A 26,122-nucleotide genomic window follows, 5' to 3' on the forward strand; every position below is an offset into this window, starting at 1 on the left:
CCACTAGTCGGCCAGGGAATATTCCAGGGAATATTCCCTTTACCATCGAGGCCCCTTTTAACTCCCTTACACCATAACTCGATGCAATGCGCCTCAAGTTGCTACCAGCTTAACCACTCCGTCTAACCCAAAGATTAGACCCACAACACTCACCTTTTTGCCATCCGGTCACATAGACCTCATCCGATATACAAGTCAGGACTCAACCAATATCCGGGCTCACATTTGCCTTCTCCTCATAATGGGGGCCTTACAACTTTGAGCACCATGGATCATTGGTAGCACCTAATGAGGGTGAGGCATTGATCATATCTAACATTGCATTGGCCTGCTTCTTGCGTTCTTGTTTCTTTTTTTAGTATCTACAATCGGGCTTTTTATACCCTTTGTGTTCATGCTAATAACAAGTGACATCTTGCTGTTTTTCTTGCTTTTGCAGTGACTTTTGTTCTTATTTGCAAAATTTGATATTTTTGAATTCTTTCTCTTACATTATAGGTTAATCAATTGTTTTTCCCACTTGCCTTGCATCTAATCTCTTCATTAAGAATAGAACCACACACACCATCAAATGTCAAGTTGGGGTTGTTGCTCGATGACACAACCAATGGTTCCCACGAATCGGGCAAAGTCGTGAGCAAGAAAATAGCCCTCAATTGAGGATCAAAAGCTGGCAAGCCTGCATCCTGTAACTGACTCAAAATACCAGTGCAAGCATTCAAATGCTCTGAGGCAAGCTTAGACTCATCAAGCTTCAAGTTGACCAACTTTCACATGACATGTACCTGATTGACAAGAGTTGTATTCTCATACTTAGTCTTGAGTTTCTCCCAAACTCCATAGGGAGTAGCGAGTCCCTTGATATCAACCAGGATATTATCTATGACAACCATTTTAATGTAAGTAATGGCATTTTTATTCATTTTAGCCCAATCCTCATCTGACAAAGCAGCAGGCTTATGTTCTGTCAGAGCATCATCGCAATCCTTCAGAAAGAGTATAACCTGCATACGATCTTTCCAAATATCAAAGCCATTGCCATCAAATTTATGAATCTCAAAGAGATTCTTTGTGTTAGATATAGATGTACTCCCAACCATCTTTAGCAATAAAAGACTGCAATAAAATGCTGGATAGTTTCAGCCAATAGCAAGGTTACTGAATGTAACAGCAAGTACACACACTTGTACTTCCAAGATGTCTAAGAAGTAAATGTTTTGCTGCAATTTCAATCTCAAGTACTGATTACAGCATATACATGAATCAAATCTGATACATTTGCATTAATGACAACTCCCACTTCAATAATACATCACCATAATGCCCAAATGCAATAACCCAAGTGTTGTATATACCACTGTTTCATTGCATAATGAGCATTCAGCTATACATATACCAAGAGAAGCTGCCTTTTTCCAACATTTGAAACATCCCAAGTTCAAATTTCTCCCACTCAGCAGTGAATTTTGCTGTAATTTCACTATCAAAGCTCGAATCGGCTCAAAATGCATCACCGATGCGAAAAGCCCCAAAATTTTTGCAGTGAATCTGCCCCAATCGCATCAATACATCCTCCCGAGCATCAAATACGAACAAATGTTGCAGAAATTTCACGAATTCTATAAAACCCCCCAAATTTCAGGATCCAAATGTGCACAAATTACAATGAAATTGGCTCAGTTGAGCAAAAGTTCACTTGTACATGAAAAGCCCCAAAATTTCTGAGGCATGTGCACCCAATGTCTACAATTTCTGGGTCAAATGTCACTATTATGCAACATTCAGATGTAAATTCGAACAGATTTGAACCCTGTGCTTGCGTGCATGAACAGCCGGTAAAGGAAAATAGAAGAAAAAAATACAAAATAATAAAAAAGAAGAAAAAACAAGTGTCTGTCATGACATTGACCAGGCCTTGTCACTCGCCACAGACCTACGCGCATCGTTTGTTGGACCTGCCTGCCACGTCGTTTGCTGGACCTACCTGCAATAGACTCGCCTGCCTGTCGCCTATCCAGCTGGCTTCTGAATGCACCGCCAACAGCTGCAGTTCGTCCCCTGAGAACTACTGCCGACAGCTGTAACCTACAAAAATTGTCTTGCCTATTGTCACGATGATCACGACTGCAATGACTACTAAACATGACTGCCAGCACCGGTTCTCATGCTTTGATACCAGTTTGAAGAGTACAAGATGAAGCGATCAGAATATGTGCGTAGATCGAGGTGTGCACAACAGTTGAGACAAAGCAGTGAGTGAGAGTGAAGAGTCGAGGGATAGGTGTGTACCAGTGTGGTACACACAAAGAATAAAAGAATATATTTATACTTAGGATACAGTACACTTACACCTGCAAGGGTGTGTTCACATGTGTAAAGTAATAATATACCCTTGAGAGAGCATAAGGACCTTTACACCCAACACAAAAAATAAGCCCATGTCATCTTGCTAAAATCGTCCACAATCAACATGAAATACAAGATCACCCTAAGGGACTCCATCCTCATAGATCCACACAAATCTGTAGACACAAGCTCCAAGGTGCTAAAGAAAAGACTGCCTTGAAGCTGTGCTAGGAATAGCATCACAATGCTAGTTCCCACAAATGCAGGATAAACACAATTGTTGGCTCACCATAATGCCCACGGCCCGCCAAACCTCGAACAAGCTGTCCCCTAGAAGGCTTCTAAAGGTAATCATAATTTAGGTGGCCAAACCAAGCATGCTAAAGCTCAGACTGTGTCTAAGAGGTAAGAAGAAGAGAGGTTAAGGAAAAACAAGAACTTAACTTGTAGACTCCGTTCTCCTCATAACTGTAAGTAAGCACCTATCTCAATCCACGATCAAGAATCTAAAAGGAATCCTCCTCAAACTCAACCAAGAGGCCGAGGGTACAAACCTTGTGTAGCGAAAGCAAGTGGTAACCCAAGCCTAGCACATAAAGCATCTCTAAAGTATGAGCACCACCCTGCCCATCTCAAATAAGCTGCATATTACCACTATCAACAATCCACTCACGAGAATGTGGGGTTGTCATCGCAGCATCAAAAGCCCTAGGGATTAATGCCTCAATCACCTGCAAGTGGAGGAAGACAACTAGTGAGGGAGCAACCACTGCTCCTAAATTCTTTGAAGAACTCCTTGTTGAGCCAATCCTTCTTCCAGTGACCTGTCTTGCTACAGATGTGACAAGTGAAATCCTTCCCTTTGTCCTTCGATTTGTCCTCCCCCTTCTCTAATCCTTTCCCTTCTTCTGAGAGGACCGACCTGTCAATGCCTCCAATTTGAATTTTCTTTGTTGCTTGCCCATCATACAAGCTTCACATGGTTCATTCAATTCAGTCATTGTAGGTAGGTGAGCAACCATACCTTGCTTTTGCATCTCCTTCAACACTGCAAATCCGATGTGTCCAAACCTTTCATGCTAAAGCTTACTTGTGCCCACTCCAGCGGTGGCTGTAAGAGCACTTAGCTCATACAGGTTGTTCTTTCTTTCTCCTTTGCCAACAATTTTGCCAGCACTGTCAGGAATTTCTGCACCTGTCTTCTTGAACCTCACTTCATGACCAAGATCAGTTATGGCAGCAACTGATAATAGATTTCTCCTAATTTCAGGAACATGCAACACATCTGAAAGCTTTTTGACTTCACCATTTGCAGCAACAAAAGAAATAGTACCTATGTCCGCAGTAGGACATTTAGCATCATTTCCAACCATCACAGTGATGGATTCTTGTAGAGGCTGCATAGAATTGTATAGACCTTTCTTGTTGGTCATGTGACGGGAGGCCCCACTATCCAACACCCATGAGTCAGTGGTAGATTCTTCTTGCGCCAAGAAGCACACTTCCTCAATGGTCGCCATGAATAATTCCAACTCTGCTTCAGCCGTATTGGCTGTCTCTTTCCCTTTACTTTTAAGGGTACCATTCTTTTCATCTGCCTTCTTGACATGACAATCTGCGATTGCATATCCTTTCTTCTTGCAGTAGAAGCACTCTCCTTGAAACTTCTTCTTACTGCCCTTCTTCTTTTTGTCCCCATCATTTTTTGTGGAGGAACCACCTTTGCCTTTTGCATTGGCAGAGAATGCAACATCTCCATTGTTGCTTCCTTCTCGGGCTTTCAGCCTCAACTCCTCCTCCATCAATAATGCACAAAACTCCTCAAAAGTCAAAGCTTGAGGTCTCACCTGAGTATTAAGGGCAGTTACTAGTCCATCAAACTTTTGTGGACAAATCCGAAGACACCTCCGAGCTAGCTCTTCGCTAGTCTTTTGTATCCCAGTGCCACTCATCTAGTCGCGCAGATTCTTAATCCGAGTGATGAATGCTTCGACCGTCTCTCCTTTAGCAAACTTCTCTACTGCTAGTTGATTCTCCAAGTTTTGAATCCTTGTTTGGTTTCGTGTTTCATACTGACTCCTCAATACATTCCAAGCCTCTGATGCTTTGGTTGTATACTGAATCAAAGTCAGAACACTGTCAGAACAACTTGTAACTAAGACACACAATGCATTTGCATTCCTTCGTTTCCAAGCTCATAGAATATCTCCATTCGAAGGAATCATCACACTAGAATTTGATGGGTCGGGGGTAGGCTGTGGTTCTACGTCAGTCCCTAGCACAGTCTCCAAAAGCTCATAAGAATCAAGAACAGTTGTAATTTTGAACTTCCACAAGGTGTAGTTTGTACCATCTAACTTACCTTTGTTAAAGGTTGGTGGACGAATCCTTAGTGTTTGAATAGCTGGTACAGTAGCACCACCTCTTGCACCACTTCATGATGTGCCAGACCCGCTTCCAGAAGACGACATCATTCCTCTATGCTGTTGAAGCCTTTGCCTCTTGCGCACTCTTCGATCCCTAGAGCCCCCTGGGCTCTGATACCATATCAAAAATTACACGGCGCAACGAACAGAATCTAAGAAAGAGATAGAGAGTACACAACAGATAAGAGGAGAATAACAAAATTTCTTTATCTCCAAACAACTGATACAAAGATAGCTCTGTCCACCCGTGCGCTTCCACTATGAAGCATAGATGGCGATCTAGACAGAAGATAGGTGAAGAGCAACTCTGATTGGGTGAAAGATGGATTAATTGATGGCTGTGAATGGGTTTAGCTTTTATAGCTTGTGAAGGGGATCATGAAGTATAACCTTCCATATGCACCTGTGTCTGTTGACCTTCCATGTGCCCATGTGTCTGTTGATCTTCCATATGCACGTGTCTGTTGACCTTCCATATGCACCTCCACTAGTTGGCCAAGGAATATTCCCTTTACCATTGGTTAGGGCCCCTGATAACTCTCTTACCCCGCAACTCGATGCAATGTGCCTCAAGTTGCTACCAACTTAACTACTCTGTCTAACCCAAAGATTAGACCCACAACGGTCACCTTTTTGCCATCCGGTCACATAGACCTCATCTGACATACAAGTCAGGACTCAACCAATGTCCCGGCTCACATATGGCTTCTCCTCATAATAGGGGCCTTACAACTTTGAGCACCATGGATCATTGGTGGCACCTTATGAGGGTGGGGCATTGAGCATATCTAACATACTGTAGGCGATAACTCTCAACTGCTGGCGACTGCTCCAGACTGTCCCAGACTGTTGTTCAGCCTGCTGTCCATCATCTCCAGGGTCAGTCAGCCTGTGTTTTCAACATTGCAGGCCTTGACACTCTCAAATACTATTTCAGCCTGCTGTTTACAACAGACTGTGCACAGTTTCCAGCCCCCGATCGGTGGTACACTGCTACGTTTACCAATTTCCAACCTCCAGACTGCTGCGTTTTGGTGACCAGCCTATTGCCATTCACTATTCAGCACTCCTACACTCCGACTGGTGGTCACAGACTTGGGATCCGTCTTCGTGGACGTCACACTCCAACATTGCTCTGCCCTTGAGCACACTGTACACTCTTACATTCATTTACAGCATTCATTCACTTCAGAGTTGTGTTCTCTCTCTCCCTTCTTCTATTTGTGTTTGAGTTTTGAGTTTTGCGTTTAGGGAGAGTTTTGAGTTTTGTGTTTAGGGTTTGAGTTTTGCCCTCTGTGTCTGTGTCTGTGTCTTTGTGTTTCTGTCATGGCCGTACACTCTGCGTGTCCTCAGTGCAAACCCTAGCAGTCTTCAACTTTGCTCCTTCTCCCCGTACAACTTGTTCACCACAACCTCCAAAGGTTGAAAACTCAAACTTTTGTCACAAAGAATCCTCCCAATCAGATCTGCCCACGACCAACAAGCCATCCTACACTGCTTTGATACCATGTCAGAGTGTAGCAAGTGCGGAAGCATATGGACAAGACTGAAAGAAAATGAACAAGAGAGAAAGGGAGAGAGAAAAGAGACAGAAGAACACAGAAATCTGCACTAAATGAATGCTGAAATGAAGAGGGAAAATATACAAGGGCTGTAGATGTATCTCCTCGAACTGAATCTCTCCCACTAGCACCTGGAAACCAAGTGTGTGGAGCAGGCTGCCAAGTGGGCTAAATAGGAGAAAAAAATGCAATAAAATAATGCAGTCGGCCAGCAAAAAACTGGCCACGACTTAATCAAAAACTGCCGACTACAACATAAATGAATAAAATAACCAACAATCAGTCCTACTACCATGTGGCACCATCGCCTCTCCTAACAAGCTGCCCGCACATTGTATCTACTGAAAATGCCCACTAACTGACAAGAATAATGAAGAATGCCCCCCAAGAGTACCTTTGAGAGAACTGACTGCAACAATGGTAACTTGAGAAATGCTAGTCCAAGGGATGAATAGTCTCTAACAAAGATAGTGAGGACAATGCTACAGCATCAAAAGGTGCCTCACATGGAGACGAGGGTGAGGAGCACCCCATGATTGGAAATCTAGGCAGCAGGTGGTCACCACAGCTACTTCCGTGGAGCCCATCAAAGTCTAAGGCTCTGAAAGAATTTGCATTGCCAGTTTCGGTGGATCCTCTCAAAGTTTGAGGCTCTTGGGGAGATTGCACTACTACTCAATTCCCAATCTAGTGGCTGATCTAGAGACAAAGTCTAGGACTAAGGAGCAAGGTGAGTATTGGCCTCCTCCTCAATGGGCTCATCAAACCCTCCACGATGCAAGAATTGAGGGTATGTTCAAGTAGCAAGAGTGGCAAGAAGAGCCACAACGTCTGCATCATAATCAGAGACACACTAGAGAGATCTACTTTTTATTGACATCATTTTCATGTTCTTTTGTTTTCTTCTGATTCTGTTTCCTCTTAAGTTTGTACAATCTATTGCAACAATCTTATACGCTTGCATCATTGCACCACTTCTAGCAAGGTATCAGACGTCTCTATTCAAGCTCTAATCAGCCTCCTATTGTATGCTACAGCCTAGGCGACCTAACCATGTTGCAGATCTCGGCTTGATTTTCAACCCCTAAAGCCTGCATTTCATCTCACCAATGTTTGCTACCTGTTTTCAACCAGATTTTGCACTCATTTTCTAATCATCTTCTCTTACTACGTGTGAACACCCAATAGTGCGGTCTATGTTGTGTTTGGCTGTACTCTCTCTATTCTTTCCTTTTATCTTCTCATCCTATCCTCTTGAAATGGCACCTCCCTATTGTTCTAGTGATGACAAACTTCATTGCCCTGGTTACTTAGCATGAAGTGCTGTTATGAAAGCATGCTTTATATAGAAGTGAGTATGGTACGTGGTTTCTAGAGCTACTAAGTGGCCCCAACCTCCCATTCCTCTTCTAGATGATTGGGGCCAATCAACCATGAGAAAATTGTGCTTAAGTGGGATTCCGATGATGCCCGAGTGTATTCCACTCTTCTCCAATGTATCTTTAAGAGGTTCATCCTGCAAGACAGCTTCAAGGATACGGGAGAAAGCTTCAACTGTTGTATGAGGCTTCCTCGACTATACATGCAACGAACCTCTATGGTCAGCTCCAATAAATGAGATTCGAGCCAAAGAATACTATCTAGTCATTCTTACTTCGTGTTACACAAGTAAAGGATCAGCTTCATCACATGCAATACGCCCTTCCAGAGGCTCATCTTGTGGAGACAATGCTCTACAAGCTCCCTTCGGAATGATGGAGTAGCCAATGCTTTGTAGGCCCAAACATCATCGATGCCAATAAGCTTTACCCATATGTTCTCGATGTTGCTTGAGCATTAGGTGTCCTTGCAGTTACAAGGGAGGCTTTCATCCCAGTACGGTGCCCAAGATGAGGACTTTGCAACTTCATAGAGAGTTGCCAAGAAGAAGAAGTCAAAGGCCCGATGCTATCACTGTCATACTTGTGTTGAGAAACCCTTCACCCTTCACCTGCAATTTGCGTTTTTGCATTTCTGCATTTTGCGTTTAGGGTTTACAGCCCCAAAAAGGGGCACCACCCTAGACTGACTGTGCCTATTTATAGGCCACTCTCTCATTCATTCCTTACGGCTGATTCATTCAGTCTGTCACCTCTTCTCTCCACTACCCTCACACCCCTTCAGGAGGACATTGTTGTTCGTGGTTCGTGATTCCTGGTTGTCTTCATCATCTTCCTTGTGCTATGGCACCCTTGTTCCCTTGTATCACATTCACTCCATGATTCAGAACTTCATCATTCCATTCATCAAAGTTTATTCTCTCTTCTCTTCTCTTCTCCATGTTTGCCGAGTTCACTCCGTGTTTCTCCCCGCAAACCCTACTGTCTCGCTAGTACGTCATTTTTTGACATGGTATCAGAGCTAGATCTTCTCAAACAATGGCAAAGATCCTCCACTCCAGTGAAGGCAAAGACCAGTGGCGGGTTCTACATCCACTTCTCTTCTTCGTCTGTTGCATCAACACCCTAACTAGCGGCTGCTCCATCCTACGTTTGTTGTTTTCCAATCTGCATTTAGGGTTGTTGCTGTCACCTCCACCTCCCCTTTGCTGCATTTACTGCTAGCAGCTCTTCTGCTGCACCTCGCAGTATTCCAGCACCTATCCCCTACTACGTTTCAGCCAGGCAACCACCGACAGCACCTCCCCCTACCTTTTCAACCTGCGTTTTGGCCAAGCAACATCTGGCAACAACCTTCTCCCTCTCATCCCTGACTGCTGCCTGTGTTTGACAGCTGGTAGCTCATCCCTTACTCCTACAAGTTGCGTTTGGAGCTGGCAGCTCCTCCCTACAACGCTGGTAGCTCACTTCCAACCCTTCCACTACCCTCACACCCCTTGTGGCGGACATTGCAGTTCATGCTTCACACTGCCCTCTGTCAGAGTGCAGCGGTGCGGAAGCGTAGGACTGAGAGAGAGAGAACGCAGAGAGAGAAGAGAGAGAAAGAGACAGTGGATGATGAAGATCTGCTGTATAAAGAATGCTGAATACAAAGATATGCAGATATATACACGGGCGCAGTGCGCTAGACTGCGTGTCTCCACCTCGACGATGCAACCTGCTGTTCACCTCGAAGTCCGCTGCAGTCTACACTGTCTGCTGTCTGAAATCTGCGAACAGAGACGAAATCTGCGCGTATCACCGGTCTGTAATCTGCGAGCAGAGAAGTGTACCAGACTGCCGAGAATGTCGGGTATAAATAGCCGAAAAACCGGGCAAAAGAGGGCACCAGAAATGCCCAGTCGGCTGCATTAAATGCAGCCAACTGCCTGCTGCAGGTCAGACTGCCATGTGGCAGTCCGACTGCACCAGGCCACCTGCTGCCCTAATCTGATCTGATCTCTAACACCCCCTCTCAGAGCCTGGGCAGGGCAGAAGCCTGCGGGATCTGGAATGTCTCCGAAGTAGAGCCTGAGGAAGCGCCTTCGTAAACAAATCCGCAAGATTGTCCTCCGTCTTGCAGTACTCCACAGTGATGGTCTCATCCAGAAGCTTTTCTCGGATGAAGTGGTACTGGATCTCTATGTGCTTCGTCCGGGCATGAAAAACAGGGTTCCTTGCCAAGGCAATGCAACTCTCATTGTCACATCGCAACAAAGTAGAACGAGTCTGGGGACACCCAAGCTCCTCCAATAAACGCCGAAGCCACACAGCCTCACATGTGGTGGAAGATGCGGCCCGATACTCTGTCTCAGTAGACGAAAGGGCTACCGTGGGCTGCTTCTTGCTACTCCATGAAATAACACCTGCACCCAAAGTAAAACAGTAACCTGGAGTAGACCGCCTGTGGTCCACATCACCGGCCCAATCCGAGTCGCTCCAACCTGCAAGTACAAGATCTGACCCATCTGTCCCTGCGGGGTAATGAATCCCTAAATCAGACGTCCCCCTCAAATACCGAAGTATCCTCTGAGCAGCCTGCCGATGCACCGTCTTAGGTTCACTCATGAACCCTGCCAAGAGCCCAACAGCAAAACATAGATCAACCCTCGTGTTAAGAAGCCAAATCAAGGACCCAATCAACTGACGATAGCGGGACGCATCCGCCAAAGGAGAGGCTGAATGGGAAGTGGCCTTCCAGTTCGGATCCATAGGAGTAGATAGGGCCCGACAATCCTCCATCTCAAAAGACACCAAGAGCTCCTGTACATATCTCTGTTGAGAGATAAAGATCCCCCTCTCAGACTGATAAATCTCATGGCCCAAAAAGAAATGGAGTAGACCCAAGTCCGTCATCTCGAACGTCCGATGTAAAGCTGACTTCATCTCCTAGACCTACTGTGCATCATCACCTGTGACAATCAAATCATCAACATATAAGACAAACAGTACACAACCATCCTCGGAAGTGTGAACATACAGCTGCGGATCGGCCTTGGACCGCCGATATCCCAACTGAGATTGGAGGAACGAATCAATCTTCTCGTTCCACGCACCCGGAGCCTGCTTGAGGCCATACAAGGCCTTCTTCAACCTATAGACTTTCCCATCTGAAGATCCAAAGCCAAGAGGCTGCTCAACATAGATCTCCTTCTTCAAATCACCATTGAGGAAGGCCGACTTCACATCCAACTGGTAAACAGGCCATCTCCTATGGCCAGCCAAAGCAAGAACAGCTCTAATGGTCGCCATACAAGCTGTGGGGGCAAAAGTGTCATGACAATCAATCCCTGGGCGCTGTGCAAAACCTTTAGCAACAAGGCGGGCCTTGTGCTTATCCAAAGAACCGTCGCTAAGGTATTTGGTCTTGAAGACCCACTTGACTCCAATCACCTTCTTATTCGGGGGGCGGGGCACGAGTGACCAAGTGCCATTCCTCTCAATAGCCTCCAACTCGGCTTCCATAGCTTTCTTCCATGGGGCGGACTGTAAAGCCTCCTTCACGGAGGTGGGCTCTCGATCCTGCATAACACGGGTCATCAAACAGTAGTTGGAGCAAACAAGCTCCGTGGAATGTGCCTGGTGCCTCCGTGACTGCCGCGGACCATCCTGCGGTCCCCACTCCTCAGGAACCCCCTCGATCCCTGAATCACGGAGTGTGTCACGGGCCCAGCGAGAAGGAGACCGAACCTCCCCTCATCTTTTTCCATCAGCAGAAGACTCTGGAACATCCACCAGTGGTAACTCCTCAAAGGTGTCCGGTGGAACAGTAGACTCTGTGTCAGAAAGAGAATCATAATCAAAAGGCACGGGCTCCAGTGGAACTGTAGAAGGAGCCCAACTCTCCCCTGGATCTCCAAGAACGGGATGCTCCTCACCCGTTGAAGTAGCCGGAACCTCCACAAACCGCACATCACGGCTAGTGTACACATCCCGCTTGACGGGATCATACAGTCGGTAGCCTTGGGACTGGGAGCTATAGCCAACAAATACCTGTTTTCAGGAAGCTGCTTCAAATTTATCACGGTGAGCCTTAGGAATGTGAACATAGGCATCACACCCAAAGACCCGAAAGTAAGAAACATCTGGCTTCGTCCCAAAATAAGCCTCAAATGGGGTCGTCCCTTCCACGGCCGAAGTAGGGGATCGATTAAGGATGTGAACTACAGTAGCCACAGCCTCGGCCCACAGAACCTGAGGGGTCTGTCGGTGCTCCATCATGGTGCGCGCCATCTCGATCACACTGCGGTTCTTCCGTTCAAGAATACCATTTTCTTGAGGAGTGTTGGTATTGGCAAACTCCTGGTGAATTCCTCTATCTGCACAAAACTGAGCAAACTCATTAGAAACAAATTCACCTCCCTTGTCGGATCGCAAGGTCTTCAACTTCCGGCCCGATCGGTCCTTCTCAAAGAGAAGCCAATCCTTGAAGTGCGAGAAAGCTTCTAACTTTAATGCCAAAAGTAGGCCCATGTCATCCTGCTGTAGTCATCCATGATCAGCATGAAGTAAGAGCTCCCACGCAAGGACTCATTCCTCATAGGGCCACATAGATCCATAGATACTAGCTCCATCGGTGAAGTAGACCGCCGCGAAGCTGTGTGGGGAATGGCATCCCTATGCTGCTTCCCCCGAATGCAGGAGACACATGGCTGCTGGCTCACCACTATATCCGGCAACCCTCGAACAAGCTGTCCACGTGACACCCTCCGAAGATAGTCATAGTTCAGGTGACCAAACCGAGCATGCCATAACTCTGACTGTGACTGAGAGGTAAGAAGAAGAGTAGAGAGGGCGGTGGAAGACTTCAGTTTGTAAATGCCGTTCTCCTCATATCCGGATAAGAGAACCTTCCTCGATCCACGATCAAGGACTCGAACTGTAGTACTATCAAACTCCACCAGAAGACCAAGAAAGCAAATCTTATGAACTGAAAGGAGATGGTACCCTAATCCTAGTACATGCAAAACCTCTGAGGTATGGGTACCACCTCGTCCATCCGGAATAAACTACATCTTACCCCAACCTGCAATAGATACTGAAGAGCTGTCTCCAATGAGAATCTGCCCACGCGAGGGTCGCAACTGGGCAACACCATCTGAGGAAGGAGTCATGTGCCGTGAGGCACCACTATCAACGATCCACTCTCGAGCCTAGGGAGCCGTCATCACAACATCAGAAGCATTCGGTGAAGCGTCCTCAATGACAGCTAGATGAAGAAATGCAGCTGATGAGGGTGCAGCCACCGCTCCAGAATCCTTGGTGTCCTTCTTCTTGGTGTCCTTCGTGTCTTTGTCAGGGCAATCCTTCTTCCAATGGCCAGTCTTTCCACAAATATGGCATGTGGAGTCTTTGTCCTTGTCCTTCTTGGACTTGATATCTCCCTTCTTCTTTTGGTCCTTCCCCTTCTTCTGAGAGGCTTGACCTGTCAGTGCCTCCAACTTGGAAGCATTCTGTCCCTTTAACTGTTCCTCTTGGTCCAAGACCATAGGAACCAACTCTTCCCACCGAAGAGTAGACTCTCGCCCCGAAGCAATAAGGGCAGAGGCAAATGTACCGAATCGTGGCGGCAACTGGGACAATAGTGTGATCGCCATGTCTTCGGAGGAAATCGGCTTTCCCGCATTCTAAACCTGCATCTGAAGCTGCCTTAGCTTGTTAACGTGCTCCCGTAGCGAAGAAGACTTATTTACGGACAAGGTCCGCATCTGTACCTCCAAAGAAACCCGCTTCATTAGGGTCATCCGATTGTACATCTGATCAAGCTCCAGCCATATCTCCCGAGCCACAGTCAAGTGCTCGATGTGAGCGATCACGGCTGTAGTGCATCATAGAAAGAGAAAGGATCGTATCCTGGCATTCAGTTTGTCCCAATGAGACTGGGCCTTGGCCAACTCCGCACGAGTGTCGGAAGAGAGTTTGGACTCATCTCTTACCGAGGGCCGGTCAATCTCCTCCTGTACTAGCTCCGCCAAATCATAGGACTCAAGGATGGCCAACATCATGACGCGCCAAATGCGGTAGTTGTCGTCGTCGAGCTTCTGATTCGCAGGAAGAGCCGGTAAGACAGGCACCTTCCGGTCCATAATCGCCTGGAACTCCAAGTCAATCTCTGTAGACATCTTCATCTGCAATGCCTTCACAAACGCAAAAGCAGCCCCCTCTGACTAGGAAAACTCAGCCTGCTACGGCTCTTCCGCGTCCTGAACCTTCTTCACCCGCCGGAGGCGATGAAAAAGCAAAACCTGCACTTGTAGGCTGAAAACTCAAACTTCCTCCACGTCAAACAGCAGTAAACAGCAGCAAATCCACCACCTGTACTCCTTTCCTGTGCGCCCACACTCGTTTCAGCCTTGTTCCAAGGCGCAGCCCTCCTGTCTGCCCTTAAACGCAAAAAATGCAAATTTGTATCACGATGGAAACTCCTCTTCAGGTTGATTCTGCGCTCAGTCAGCCCTCAAACACTGCTCTGATACCATGTCAGAGTGCAGCGGTGCGGAAGCGTAGGACTGAGAGAGAGAGAACGCAGAGAGAGAAGAGAGAGAGAAAGAGAGAGAGAAAGAGAGAGAAAGAGACAGTGGACGATGAAGATCTGCTGTATAAAGAATGCTGAATACAAAGATATGCAGATATATACATGGGCGCAGTGCGCTGGACTGCGTGTCTCCACCTCGACGATACAACCTGCTGTTCACCTCGAAGTCCGCTGCAGTCTGCACTGTCTGCTATCTGAAATCTGCGAACAGAGACGGAATCTGCGCGTGTCACCGGTCTGTAATCTGCGAGCAGAGAAGTGTACCAAACTGCTGAGAATGTCGGGTATAAATAGCCGAAAAACCGGGCAAAAGAGGGCACCAGAAAAGCCCAGTCGGCTGCATCGACTGCCTGCTGCAAGTCGGATTGCCACATGGCACTCCGACTGTGCAGTCCGACTGCACCAGGCCACCCTCACACCCCTTGAGGCGGACATTGCAGTTCGTAGTTCGTGGCTGACTTCTTCCACCTCTTCCTTCTTCAGCAAGGCACACACGTACCCATGGCTTCTTCCCCAATAGATGACCAATCTACTAAGTGTTCCTACTACGGCAAGAACAGTCATTCAAGAACGGTCATTCCACTGATGACTGTTGACTTCGACCCTAGCTCCCCACCCCCCCAAAAGTATATGCATCGTCTCCCACCAAGCACTCCTTGTGCCACCTCTCCTTTTTGGGCAACAGAGATTGTTCTGCATCAACTATCAGAGTATTATGCTCAAGCCAATAAGCCAGAACCAACACCCACTAATTCCTTTTGAGCATACGAAGGCTCTAAGGCCTTACAAGGCGATAAGCCCTCCTGGAGACCACCCCATTGCGCAAAGGTTTCCCCCATCCACTTTTGGGTACAGTGGCTTCCACGGCCCACATCCCTCCACAGTCAACTCTCCTGAGAGCCCGTGATTGTCCCCCACCCTTGGCTCATCCTGAGCCTCCTTCTTCCCTACCCTCTTCCACTCAGGTTCGAGAGGAAACTTCTAGGTGCTTTTTGGCTTCTTCTTTGGAGCCCCAAATACCTTCTTTGACACAACCGACGGCACTTCCTTCGTCATTAGATGCTTCGCAATCTGTGAGCCATGAGTGGTTGGATTCCCTTTCTCTCACAGACTAGGATTCAAAGGGGGATTTTCTTACTTCGCCCTCAGAGGGGGCTTCTAGTTCTTCTTCGGCTTCAAAGGGGGCTCCTACTTCTTCTCCTTCTGATTCAAAGAGAACCCTATGTGCCATGAAGTTCTTCACACACCACCACCTTTCACTTTCAAGGAGCGGCTCTCCTTTGAATGGTCATTTCCTCTACTCACACCCAGGATCTAGAGAATCTACCTAGATAGGGGCCCTTGGGTCTTTAGTAGCAACTTGGTGGCTAGGCTTTCGTATTCCTTCTAGCATGGAGTCACAGAGCTGGTGGCCTCTCTCCCGAGGTTGAGTTTCGGGTTCTACAACTCATCCAGTCTCCTGACTATCTTCAAAGGTCTCCTTTCAAGTGGTATTCTCAGATTACACGATGAATCTTCTTCGTCCCTTGGTCAGCATGGAGCCAACTCCCAAGATCGAGTACAGGCATATCCTTATGGTTGTCGGTTCCACACAAAGTCCAACATTCCTCCTATGCATTGCATGTTTTCATCATCTTTGTACTAGGGCGCTTGGGCAAGTGAACAATTTTCCCATGAGGGACATTGTCCAAGTGGCACCTACTGCATGATCATTCTTCAGCATGTAGCATTGCATCTCCACCTCACTCTTCTCTTGTTCCCCTTTTGGGGCCTGAGAGGAAGCGTTGAGAAACCTTTCACCCACAGTTTGAGTTTTTGCGTTTTTGCATTTTGCGTTTAGGGTTTGCAGCCCCAAAAAGGAGCACCACCCAAGACTGATTGTGCCTATTTATAGACCACTCTCTCATTCATTCCTTATGGCTGATTCATTCAGTTTGTCATCTCTTCTCTCTAGCCTCTCCACAACCCTCAAACCCCTTCAGGAGGGCATTGCAGTTCGTGGTTCGTGGCTGTCTTCATCATCTTCCTTGTGCTACAACACCCTTGTTCCCTTGTATCACATTCACTCCATGATTCAGAACTTCATCATTCCATTCATCACAGTTTCTTCTCTCTTCTCTTCTCTTCTCCATGTTTGCCGAGTTCATTCCGTGTTCCTCCCCACAAACCCTACTGTCTCATTGGTACGTTATCTTTTGACAACTTGCCTTTACTTTTGGAAACGATGGAACATAAATGGATTTCAGAGTTACAAAACAAAGTTTTGGCTCGAGTCCGAAATAGCGAAATGGATTTTTCATGTGTTTATAGGAATATTTTAATATCAGATATATATAAAGGGCTATTACCATTTGTATGTTGAACCTCTACACCACAACACTGAAATTCCTCAACAATATAGAGTATACATGATACGTTAGAAGAGATTTGACAAGTATACATGATTCTACCAAAGATTTAAGACAGTAAGATTGTAAGATCACAATCCATGAGTTTTAAAAACTTTCAAGATCAAGATTGAGAACGCAATACAAAAGACTACATTATTCCATGGCCCATAAATGATGACGATAAATGTCAAAATTGAAGACTCAATAGTGAGCGGCCATAGACTCATATTATGTCATGAAGTATCAAAAAAGAGAGTACTCAGTAAAACGATACGTGAAAAATAAATACAACAATGATGTATCATGTATCAATGTCAAATAATCACAGTATCCCATCCAAATGCCAATGAACCATGAACATACTCAACTAACAACAAGTCTACAAAGTTCAAGTCTATGAATCATAATCTATAATCTAATGAGGGATGTAGGATTTCAAAGCTATAGACAGCAATAGATGTCAAACAGGGGAAGCAAACAACAACTAAGGAGACTGATCAGTTGAGAATGAGGGTGGGGAGTAGAGGAAAATAGGAGGAATCAGCACGCAATAAGGCAAAATGAGCCAGTCATCATGAAACTAGGATAAAACCCTGCCTGCCCAAAACACTTGTCTCGAAATGCATTTTGGCATTGAAACATTTTGGGTATTTTGGGCAGCCTGAAACAACATTTCAAGCAACTATGATTATTGTGGTACGTAGAGACATTTGTGCAAGAATTGTAAGGAGTTAGTGGCTTCAAGGAAAAAGCAACAACAAGATACGAACGCCTCTACTAAGTCTCCTCCTCTCGAATTCGCCAACCAAGAAGACCAAGGCACAATAGAGGCCCTCGTCATCAAAGAAGGGAAAGGAGTTGGCTTCCCCTCCTTGTGTTGCTTTCTAGTGTAGGTGATACAATCATCCCTCACGACTCTCCAATGCCAACGAGGGAGTGAGGGGGTGGTGGGATGGGGCACTTGAGCCTCATCCATACAAGTATACAAGTGCAAAGGATCCAAAGAGAAACTTCCCTTCCGCATCGACTAAAATCTAGCAAGTTTTGAAATCCTAGAGCTAGGATTGACATCCAAGTTCATGATGGGTTGTTCCTTGACAAAGAGTGGGATCGACTCCTAGTCTGAGCTCACATGAGGGGACACTTTCGTAGTTTGGCTCAAGGCGGGGAATCCATGGTCAAATATGCTCAAAGGCATTGTTGGCATGATGGTCACATATGCTACTACAAGGTGTTGTTTGACAAACATAGAGAGCTGCTTTGATTCTTCTCTATTTTTAGGTTAGTAGTGGGTATCCATAATCCTATTCTAGTTGTCTTTGTTGTATGGACTATGATGAGTCATTATCATTGTATCATGGTATTGTATCACATCACCCATGATTTGAGAGATGATGTTAGCAAATTAGTCATCTCATGGGTGAGTCTAGGCATGTGCATTTGTGGGCTGGGCACTGTAGTCTATTTTAGGTACTTTTTTATTGTCATCATTTTGATGATTTAGACCATTTATTGCTAGCCAACTACATTATTATACTAGTCGACCAGTTTATTTCTTAGTATTATTTTATGCCTAAATATTCTACTCCCTCCTCAGTCTGTATCATCATTCACTTGCAAACTTCCAATGCAGGTTCTATTGGAGAGAGGGAGCCGATGCTAGTGCCCACACAGCCACTGACTACTATTGTACACAACTGTCTCATGTTTGGTATATGGATTCCATTTCCTGAGCATATCTCTAAGTTTTCGTTTTACAGTATTCTTTTGTTTTCTTCCGTTTTCTCTTCTCTCTTGTGTTGTGCAGTCTATTACAGCAGTCTTCTACACTTCCATCACTGCACCCACTTCTGACACGTCCCATGCCATAGCAGACATGGAACCCACATTTGTTGGAGAGGTCACCTCCTACACAAGCAATTGAGCTGCACGGGCACAGTGGGCAGGCGGACGGTCAAAGAAGCGGGTTCGACAGGCAGTGCAGGTAGCAGCATGCGTAGCAGACAGCATCACAGGCAGCATTGTGGGCAGGCAGGCAGGTCCATGCAGTTGGATTGCAGTCAGTCAGCCAGATTTGCTGGCCAACCTAGTCATTTTCTCTCTCCTCCTGCTGCCTATTTTAGGTGCTGCCAGCCACCTGGTCAGATCCTCATTGTACTGTGAGAGAATGAGGTTTCCAGCTAAGTGCATATCGACACACCAACCCCTCGTACATACCTCTTTCAGATTATTCAGTCTTCAGCATTCTCGTTTTCTGATTTCTCTCTCTTTCTTGCTGCATTCATCTCTTTCACTCAGTGCATGCATCCACTTCCGCAATACTGCACACGACACCAAGCTCAAGTATGCTCGTAATTTGTGCTTCTTGTGCATGTTTGCATGAGGGAATCATTGAGTGTGCTCATGCTCATGAAAACGATGCCACGTTTGTTATATGGCAAGCTTGTCGACAACTTGTGTGACTTTGGTGTGCAGCACTTTTACATCTTCTTCCTGCACTTGACCTATTGGTGGGGCCTTAAGTTCACTGTTCTACTCCAAGGTGTATCCAGCAGAGGCCTATATTAGAGTGTCCATGGTGCTTTGTTCCTCTTCAATGTCAACCTATGAGCCAACAAAGTGTGTTAGAGCTCATTTTAGCATCTCATTTGTGTCCACATTAGGAGGACGGGCAGCCACTCTTTTGGCCACTTTGCATTTCTCTTGTAGGGTGTGGTCACGGACATGAGATATATCTATATGTGTGCCCTTGCTCCTTTGTGGATATACTTGCACCCTGGCATATCATTGTGGGAACCTTGCATGTGAGAGTTGTTATTGGTGGTATGGATAGCAAGCTGCCATTATCACTCCTCTTCACTATAATGTTATTGTATAATATCATGTTGCATACTCTGCATTGCATCATTTTGACACAAAGACCCTAGTCTTGCATTGGTAAGAAAAGTCTGGTCATGTCCGTATGTCAAAGATAGCACAATGTGGATTGAGAATTGGATCCTCAACGTCTTAGTTATCTGAAGGCACAGATCCTAGCACTAAATTGAGGTATCTTCATATCCACCCTCTAGAAGCCTGCAATCATGGCTAGTCATCACTGAATACTTGATTAGATTGTAGTCGACATCAATCATCTCCAATAAAACATCCTAATCAAACTATATCGAGGGCATTTAGTAGTTGCTCAACTCTTGCTTTTGAGCTACCATGACTTGGCAACAGCTGAATCAATGAAGATATTTGAGTGTGAGACTAATTGATAATGATGTAGCTGCAAATCCCCATGAGGCTAACCGTGAGCAGTTATCCTAAGGAGGTCCACCCTGCCTGGAAGGCATTAAAATCAGGTTTGCCAGCAAAAATAGAATACACATCCTGTTTTCTTTTAAACTTTTACTACTAGTGAGAACACCTAACAGGTGACCTTTGAAATTGTCCATTTCTTCATTTTGTCTTTGGAAGCTAACCAGGAGCAGTTATCCTAAGTAGGTCCAAGCACTAGAAAGGACCTGTCAGCAAGACGTCAAAATCAAGTTTCCCACCAATACTAACATCCCATTTTCTTCTTAACTTTTACTTGTCCCTCCCTCCCTTTTTCTCTCTCATGGTACCACAGTAAATTACCAGCTTTTTTCGCAGCACGAAACAAAAGCTCTTCGATAAGATGCTGTGCAGGATCACCCTCTGGAAATTTCTCCATGAACCATTCCACATGGGAAACAACTTCCTCATTTGTAAAGTATTGGTAAAGTCCATCAGAAGACAGGATTAAAAAACGATCATTGGGACCCAGCCTATAGTGACAAAGGGCAGGCATGCAACTGATATATGGGGCTGTGCCAACATACTCAATTTGGAACATCTTCAGTATAGCATTATTCCACCTAGGCTGTACACATGAAACAGGTAAGTAAGGTACACAAAACAACATGAACATGTAACCTATTTCAAACACCTAGATATGTTGCTAAGAAAAATGTTCAAGATGTACAAGAATTGCTTCCCTAAATGTTTAAGGGTAAAAATCTTAATTTAATAAGTTAGGAAAATTGTCTTTATTGTCAGTCCAGAAGCTTTTAAAGTAGCCAGTCATGTTCTCAGCTAGAGAAAAAAACACAAAACATGCAAGATTCATGCGAAAGCACTTAGCACTTTTCACAATCAATCTTCAGGAAAGAACAAGTTGGTCTCTTTTTTAAACATCATTTCTGTCCTCTATCCTTCACATCTTTCTACCCTAGTATAACTGACATCATGAGAGACATTAACACAAAAATTCTGGCAGATCTCTCGTATTATATCAAACTGCAGAAGCTACCCAAGCCTCAAAGGGCAAGTTAGATAGCAACTGAGAGTCCTCTAAAGAACTGTATAATTTTTCACGTAGTCAAATCTCTGCTTTCTTCTGTCCTCCATTGTACCACAGGACAAAATAAACAAGAAAAGGCTAGAAACAGTTTGCGCACCTCTCAAGAAAAGGCTAGAAACAGTATGCACACCTCTCAAGAAAGTTCCAAGCATAATGATTGTCACCATGTAAAACAGATAGCAGAAACAACGGTGCCTCCAAATTAGTCGAACACTCAATAGTAGTCCAAGGTGTAAAAGGTCAACTGATTCACCTGGTTCTCATCTAGCATTAAGATCAAGCATTCCATGATAATTTATTTCAAGGGTATACTCTTCCAAGATTTCATCCTGAATTTTCTTTCAATGCTCATTAATAGAAAATAGACATGACACAAACACCACCTTTATTCACAAATGCAGGGTGTCCAATAATTCACAAAATCAGAACCCAACAAGAAAGGGGTCAACAGATTTCCTGCCTCTCATCTAAAATTGGCATGAAGCTTTCCAGCAATAACTACATGTTTCCGGGCCTACTACTATGTTTCATCCCCCGTACTTTTTTCATCCTGCCAATTTCTTCCCATCGCCCCCACTCCTAGCCCCTTCCTCCCCCTCAGGAAAGAAAAAGAAAAGACTAATTAAGAATATCCAAAGCAGAGGTCCAAATATATTTGCTAAAGACTAACTTAAATAAGCAGTGTCATAACATTGAAATCCAACGATATTGAATGAAATCACACAATATGGACCTTGCAAAACATAGATTTAGTGTGTTACAACCACCCCTTCCTGCTACGAAGGGGTCTGACCGATTAGGAGATTTTCGCACTCTTTCAACAGATTAAACAAGAAAACAGCTGGGTTGCTCATTAACAAGCATGAGAGAGACAGGTGGACAGACAGACAGACAGACCAACCTGTTTCAAAAAGCCAGCACCAAAAGCACGTGTTACTTTCAACCGCCCCTTAACACGATCATTCAGAATACAGCAATTGTCGTCAGGATGCTCAGCTTTGATCCTGCATATTTCCTAAATATAAACACAATTCATGTTATAACTGTACTTGCCTCCGCATACTGTTAAAATGAATATGTCTATGCAAGCCTCACTGACTGCATCAGTAATGCATTTTGGAACAGCAGAAAATGCAGTACCACACATAGACCTTGCATATTTAACATCTAACTATTTCAAATAATAAACTTGAGAGGAGATATGGTGAATTCCTGAGATGCTTAGTATGGCAGCTGCCTTAACCAGATTCTGATCACAAACATGCCCAGCCTGCATTATGATTCAGAGCATACCTCTTCAATGCTTGTGTTGTGGTCAGTAGAGAGCTGTATTGCTTCCAGGAAAAGGCTGCACGCTGGTGGTCTCATGTTGTTGGTAAAGTCCAAGGTGGCACTACTTGCTAAGCTCGTCGGGCTTTCCTCTACAATGCGCTCAAGCTCCTGAGGTATTGAGCCAATCCGACTCTCATAATCTGAGCCATTACTTATAACACAATTTGACCTTCTGTTTTGTGCAACAATGGCTCGACTGTCTCCAACATTCATAACATACACATCTTTATCTTTCACCAGCGTGACCAAGACACAAGAACCAATAAGTGCCAACTCTGGGTTCTCTTCCAAAGCATGATCAGCCATATCCAAGTAAGCTTCTTCGGTTGTTGTAAGTGCATGAGCTAAAGCCTCGAGCACCGCACTGTGGTTGACTGTGCCTTGCCTTTTTGCCCTCAGATCCCCTTGCTGTGACTCCTCCACACACACCTTCTCATGCTCTTTGCAATCATGTGAGAAGTCATACCTTTGAGGATACATTTTCCTGTGGCCCTCTTTCTTCTTACTGTGTCTGTACCTAAAATGATTCCTAATAAAGGACCTACTCCTCCACATACTGGAACCCTTTCCTACTGTTAAATGGTTTGAATCTGGCCCCAACAAGCTCAGATTTGTTACTCCAGTGATGTCACTTTGTGCATCAGAGCTTGACCTGTCAACATCAGTGTCAAAACCAACTCCAGCTTGGAAGTCTGTATTGGAATTGGCATCTGTGTTGTGATTGAAGGTCTGCCTTGCCTGCTCAGAGCCATTTGCTTTTGTGCTCTCCCTATCTACGGAGGTCTGACTTGACCCCAATTCCTGCTTAGCCATTCCCGTCTGATCCTTTTTCTTACATACATCTGCCTGGATATCATTTTGTCCGTCAGGCTTGCCAACTTGAGCCACTGCATTGGCAAGCTTCACCTGCCCCGTCAATGTACAGAGGTCAGTATATCCCATGCTTTCAGTTGCCTGTTCCTCCATGATAAGACTAGAATTTGAGGAAGCCAAACTGTGTGTCAAAAGCTGGGAACTCTCACCACCGTCTCTGCGGTCCCACAGCAGCCCCTGCAGTTCCCTGTGAATTGCTCTATAAAGATTCCTCATCAGGAAGTCCGGGGCATCAGGACCATTGAAACCATCATAGATCCCAACAAAGAGCCAACCATGCTCCTCCGAAACAACAACATGAACTCGATCTTCCCCAGCCTTACCTTGAGCCCACTGAAGGCTGTGATTCTCCCTGGAATCCACATCAGAAGAAGCATAGCCCAAATCTGATGGAAAATCATACAGACTTCTTGCTCGTCTGTGGAAATTGCGCCAAACAAACTGCCTAACTGGAGCGAACAGGGACCTTTGAGTCCATGTAACACTAGAGCTTGTTTTGGATAATGTGCGGCTCAATATTTTCTTCACAGGCTTGTGGACTGAGCTGATAAACTGAGAAATGGATTTGTTCCTCCTCCTGCTGAGGTAGACCCCAGCTAGAGGAGCTGAAAAATGGCTCCGATCAACATTCATATCAAGAGGACCTGACATAAACCCCTTCTCCAATGGACCTGACATTCGCTCTAGGGGTCCAGACATGAATCCACGTTCAATAGGTCCTGACATGAAGCCTCGCTCCACAGTTCCCTGCATAGGTCCAGAGAAGGTTCCTGAAATTGGCCCAGAGAATGTAACACCCCTGGGGATGGGTTGTAGAGGCAGGGAGGTGAATGAAGCAGTGCTTTCAAATGCAGCATGGCGATCATCTGGAACATTGGTGAAGGAATGGAATTGATCGTGACAGACGGCCGTGTGTGGGGTGGAAGTATTGGCACTGACAGAGGCTCCAGAAATTGATTTGAAGACGCTCTCAGAGAGAGTCCTGTGTTTGTCTGTTGCACTTTCACAGGCGCTGGGTTGGAAGGATAGGCTATGAGCCTCGGAGTCAGCACAAATGTCCGAATGGCCAGGGGAGAGATGTGGGGATTCAATAGAGGGGCGTATATAGCAAAAGGAATGGCCTAAGCCTTCATCCAAGGGCTCTGAAAAGCATACAGCAACTCGTTCTTGATTGCGTGCAACAGGAACAAAGCAGCCAATAACACGTGATGCGGAATTCCCCATCGTACATGGTTCTTGATCTTCTAAGTTTTTGTCTCTCTTCTTTTTTGCACTTCTTCTTCTTCAAAAAGAGCTGAAGTTGTTTCCGTTTGTGGATTACTTGAGGAAAATACGAAAATCCTTCACTGAATGCCTCTGAAATTGGTTGAATCTGGTCCTATGGCCACTTTTCTGATGGAAGTAAGATGCATATAGGTGAGTTTGTGAGCTGCGGTAACCAAAAGGAGGCTAACTTCTTTCAATGTGGAAGAGCGCTGAGCCTCATCATGTTAAGCGTATAGAAAGAAGCAGCTTTTGTTTGACAACAGCGATCTCCACCTTAGAGAGATCACCGTCCTTTGCGACAAGTTTCCCCGGCGCTTCATTGCATCTAGCCCCCGATGCACATGTCTGCCTATAGATACGACGATGAATAGATGAGAGCAGCCCATGCAACCTCTACATCTCCTTGAACAACCAGGAAGCCTAGTTGTATCGCCTCATGGCCTGCCCTTTCGCTCGGGCGATGACTTGATTGCGCGCCTGATGCTTCAGACCACTCGCGCACATGCACAAAGAGCTCTCTGCTGCTACTTCTTCCCCAAAGGAAGGCAGCAAGGACTGCTCTAAACCGGACAATGCGCACATGCGCCTCGCCAATTCGTCATGTAGGAGAGCAGAATGCGGACGGATAGCCTGTATTACTAACTGACAGGCTTGGTTTGCAACTAATTGCAGCTCGGGCCGGCCGTCAGAGAAAACGCCTCATTGTGCTTGAAAAGAACTGAAAGGCTGACTTGTCCATGGCCGCTTCAATCAAGGTAGACAAAGCACATCCTCCGAACGGCAAGGGGACAATGGAAGAGGCTTCAGGTTCAGGGGGATGCAAAAGAAAAGTATGTTTCGGAAACGTGCTGCGGACGAAAGAGGAGCCGATGCAAGCAGGCACAGAGGGACAGGAGAGAGAGAGAGAGAGAGAGAGAGAGAGAAGAAAGGAAGATGAAAGGAGCAGAAGAAAAGTAAAACCTCGAGAGGCGAGACCTAGAAGTCGTCGTCGCGACTCGTCGACGCCTCCTTCTTCTTCTTCTTCTTCTTGTTTCTTTCTTTCTTCTGCGTGCTGTGCAGTGTGGAGTCTGGACAACTTCTTGTTCCGTTCTTCCTTTCTTTGTTCTCTGTGTGTGTGTGTGTGTGTGTGTGTGTGTGCGGGCCTTTCTTTTCTTCCTTTCTTTTCTGCTGCAGGAGGAAGTGTGGACAAACCAAAGTCGTCCTCGAAAGGAGAGGAGTGACGAGAGCAAAGGCCGTTTGTCAAAAAGGGAGGAGAGGGAGATCTTGGAAGTATTGACTGTCTGTCTGTCTCTCTCTCTCTCTCTCTCTCTCAGAAGACAGTCACCATTACCAAACTCCGAGAGGGAAATCTCTTTTCACCGCAGCAAAGCACTGCTGCATGCATGGGTTGTTGAGACACGATTCTCTTTTTCCCCTCCTCTGAGTCCTCTTCCTCGCAACTCTCGCAGACACACGCGCACACACACACTCTCTCTCTCGTCACAGACTACATATGTGTGTCATCTCATCAGTCCCATGCTTTGAGACTGAAAGATGGCCTTCATTCAATCAAGGTCAACATTTAGCACCCGCCCTGCATTGATTTTTTTTTTTTTAATTAGGTAG

At 45.6% G+C, this 26,122-nt stretch overlaps 1 protein-coding gene across 6 annotated transcripts in view; it reads right to left on the minus strand.

Annotated features, from left to right (window-relative positions):
* LOC148013974 (putative protein phosphatase 2C 23) overlaps positions 1-25,470 on the minus strand; it is a 49,241-nt gene extending 23,771 nt beyond the window's left edge. For 5 of the 6 annotated variants that reach the window (XR_015688706.1, XR_015688707.1, XM_087667091.1 and 2 more), the window contains exons 1-3: positions 22,340-25,470; positions 21,948-22,061; positions 20,302-20,566 (exon numbers count right to left, since the gene is read on the minus strand). Coding sequence is in view for 4 of the 6 variants with exons in the window: in XM_087667091.1 (XP_087523217.1) it covers positions 20,302-20,566; positions 21,948-22,061; positions 22,340-24,475 (2,515 nt within the window). In the remaining 2 variants the exon portion in view is untranslated. The remainder of the gene's footprint in view (positions 1-20,301; positions 20,567-21,947; positions 22,062-22,339) is intronic. The other variant, XM_087667094.1, reaches the window with a different exon arrangement.
* Positions 25,471-26,122: the final 652 nt, after the last annotated feature.

Source organism: Lygodium microphyllum, chromosome 25 (genome assembly GCF_053477565.2).
Source record: "Lygodium microphyllum isolate KBCC chromosome 25, Lygodium_microphyllum_v1.1.10, whole genome shotgun sequence".
Classification (NCBI taxonomy): Eukaryota; Viridiplantae; Streptophyta; class Polypodiopsida; order Schizaeales; family Lygodiaceae; genus Lygodium; species Lygodium microphyllum.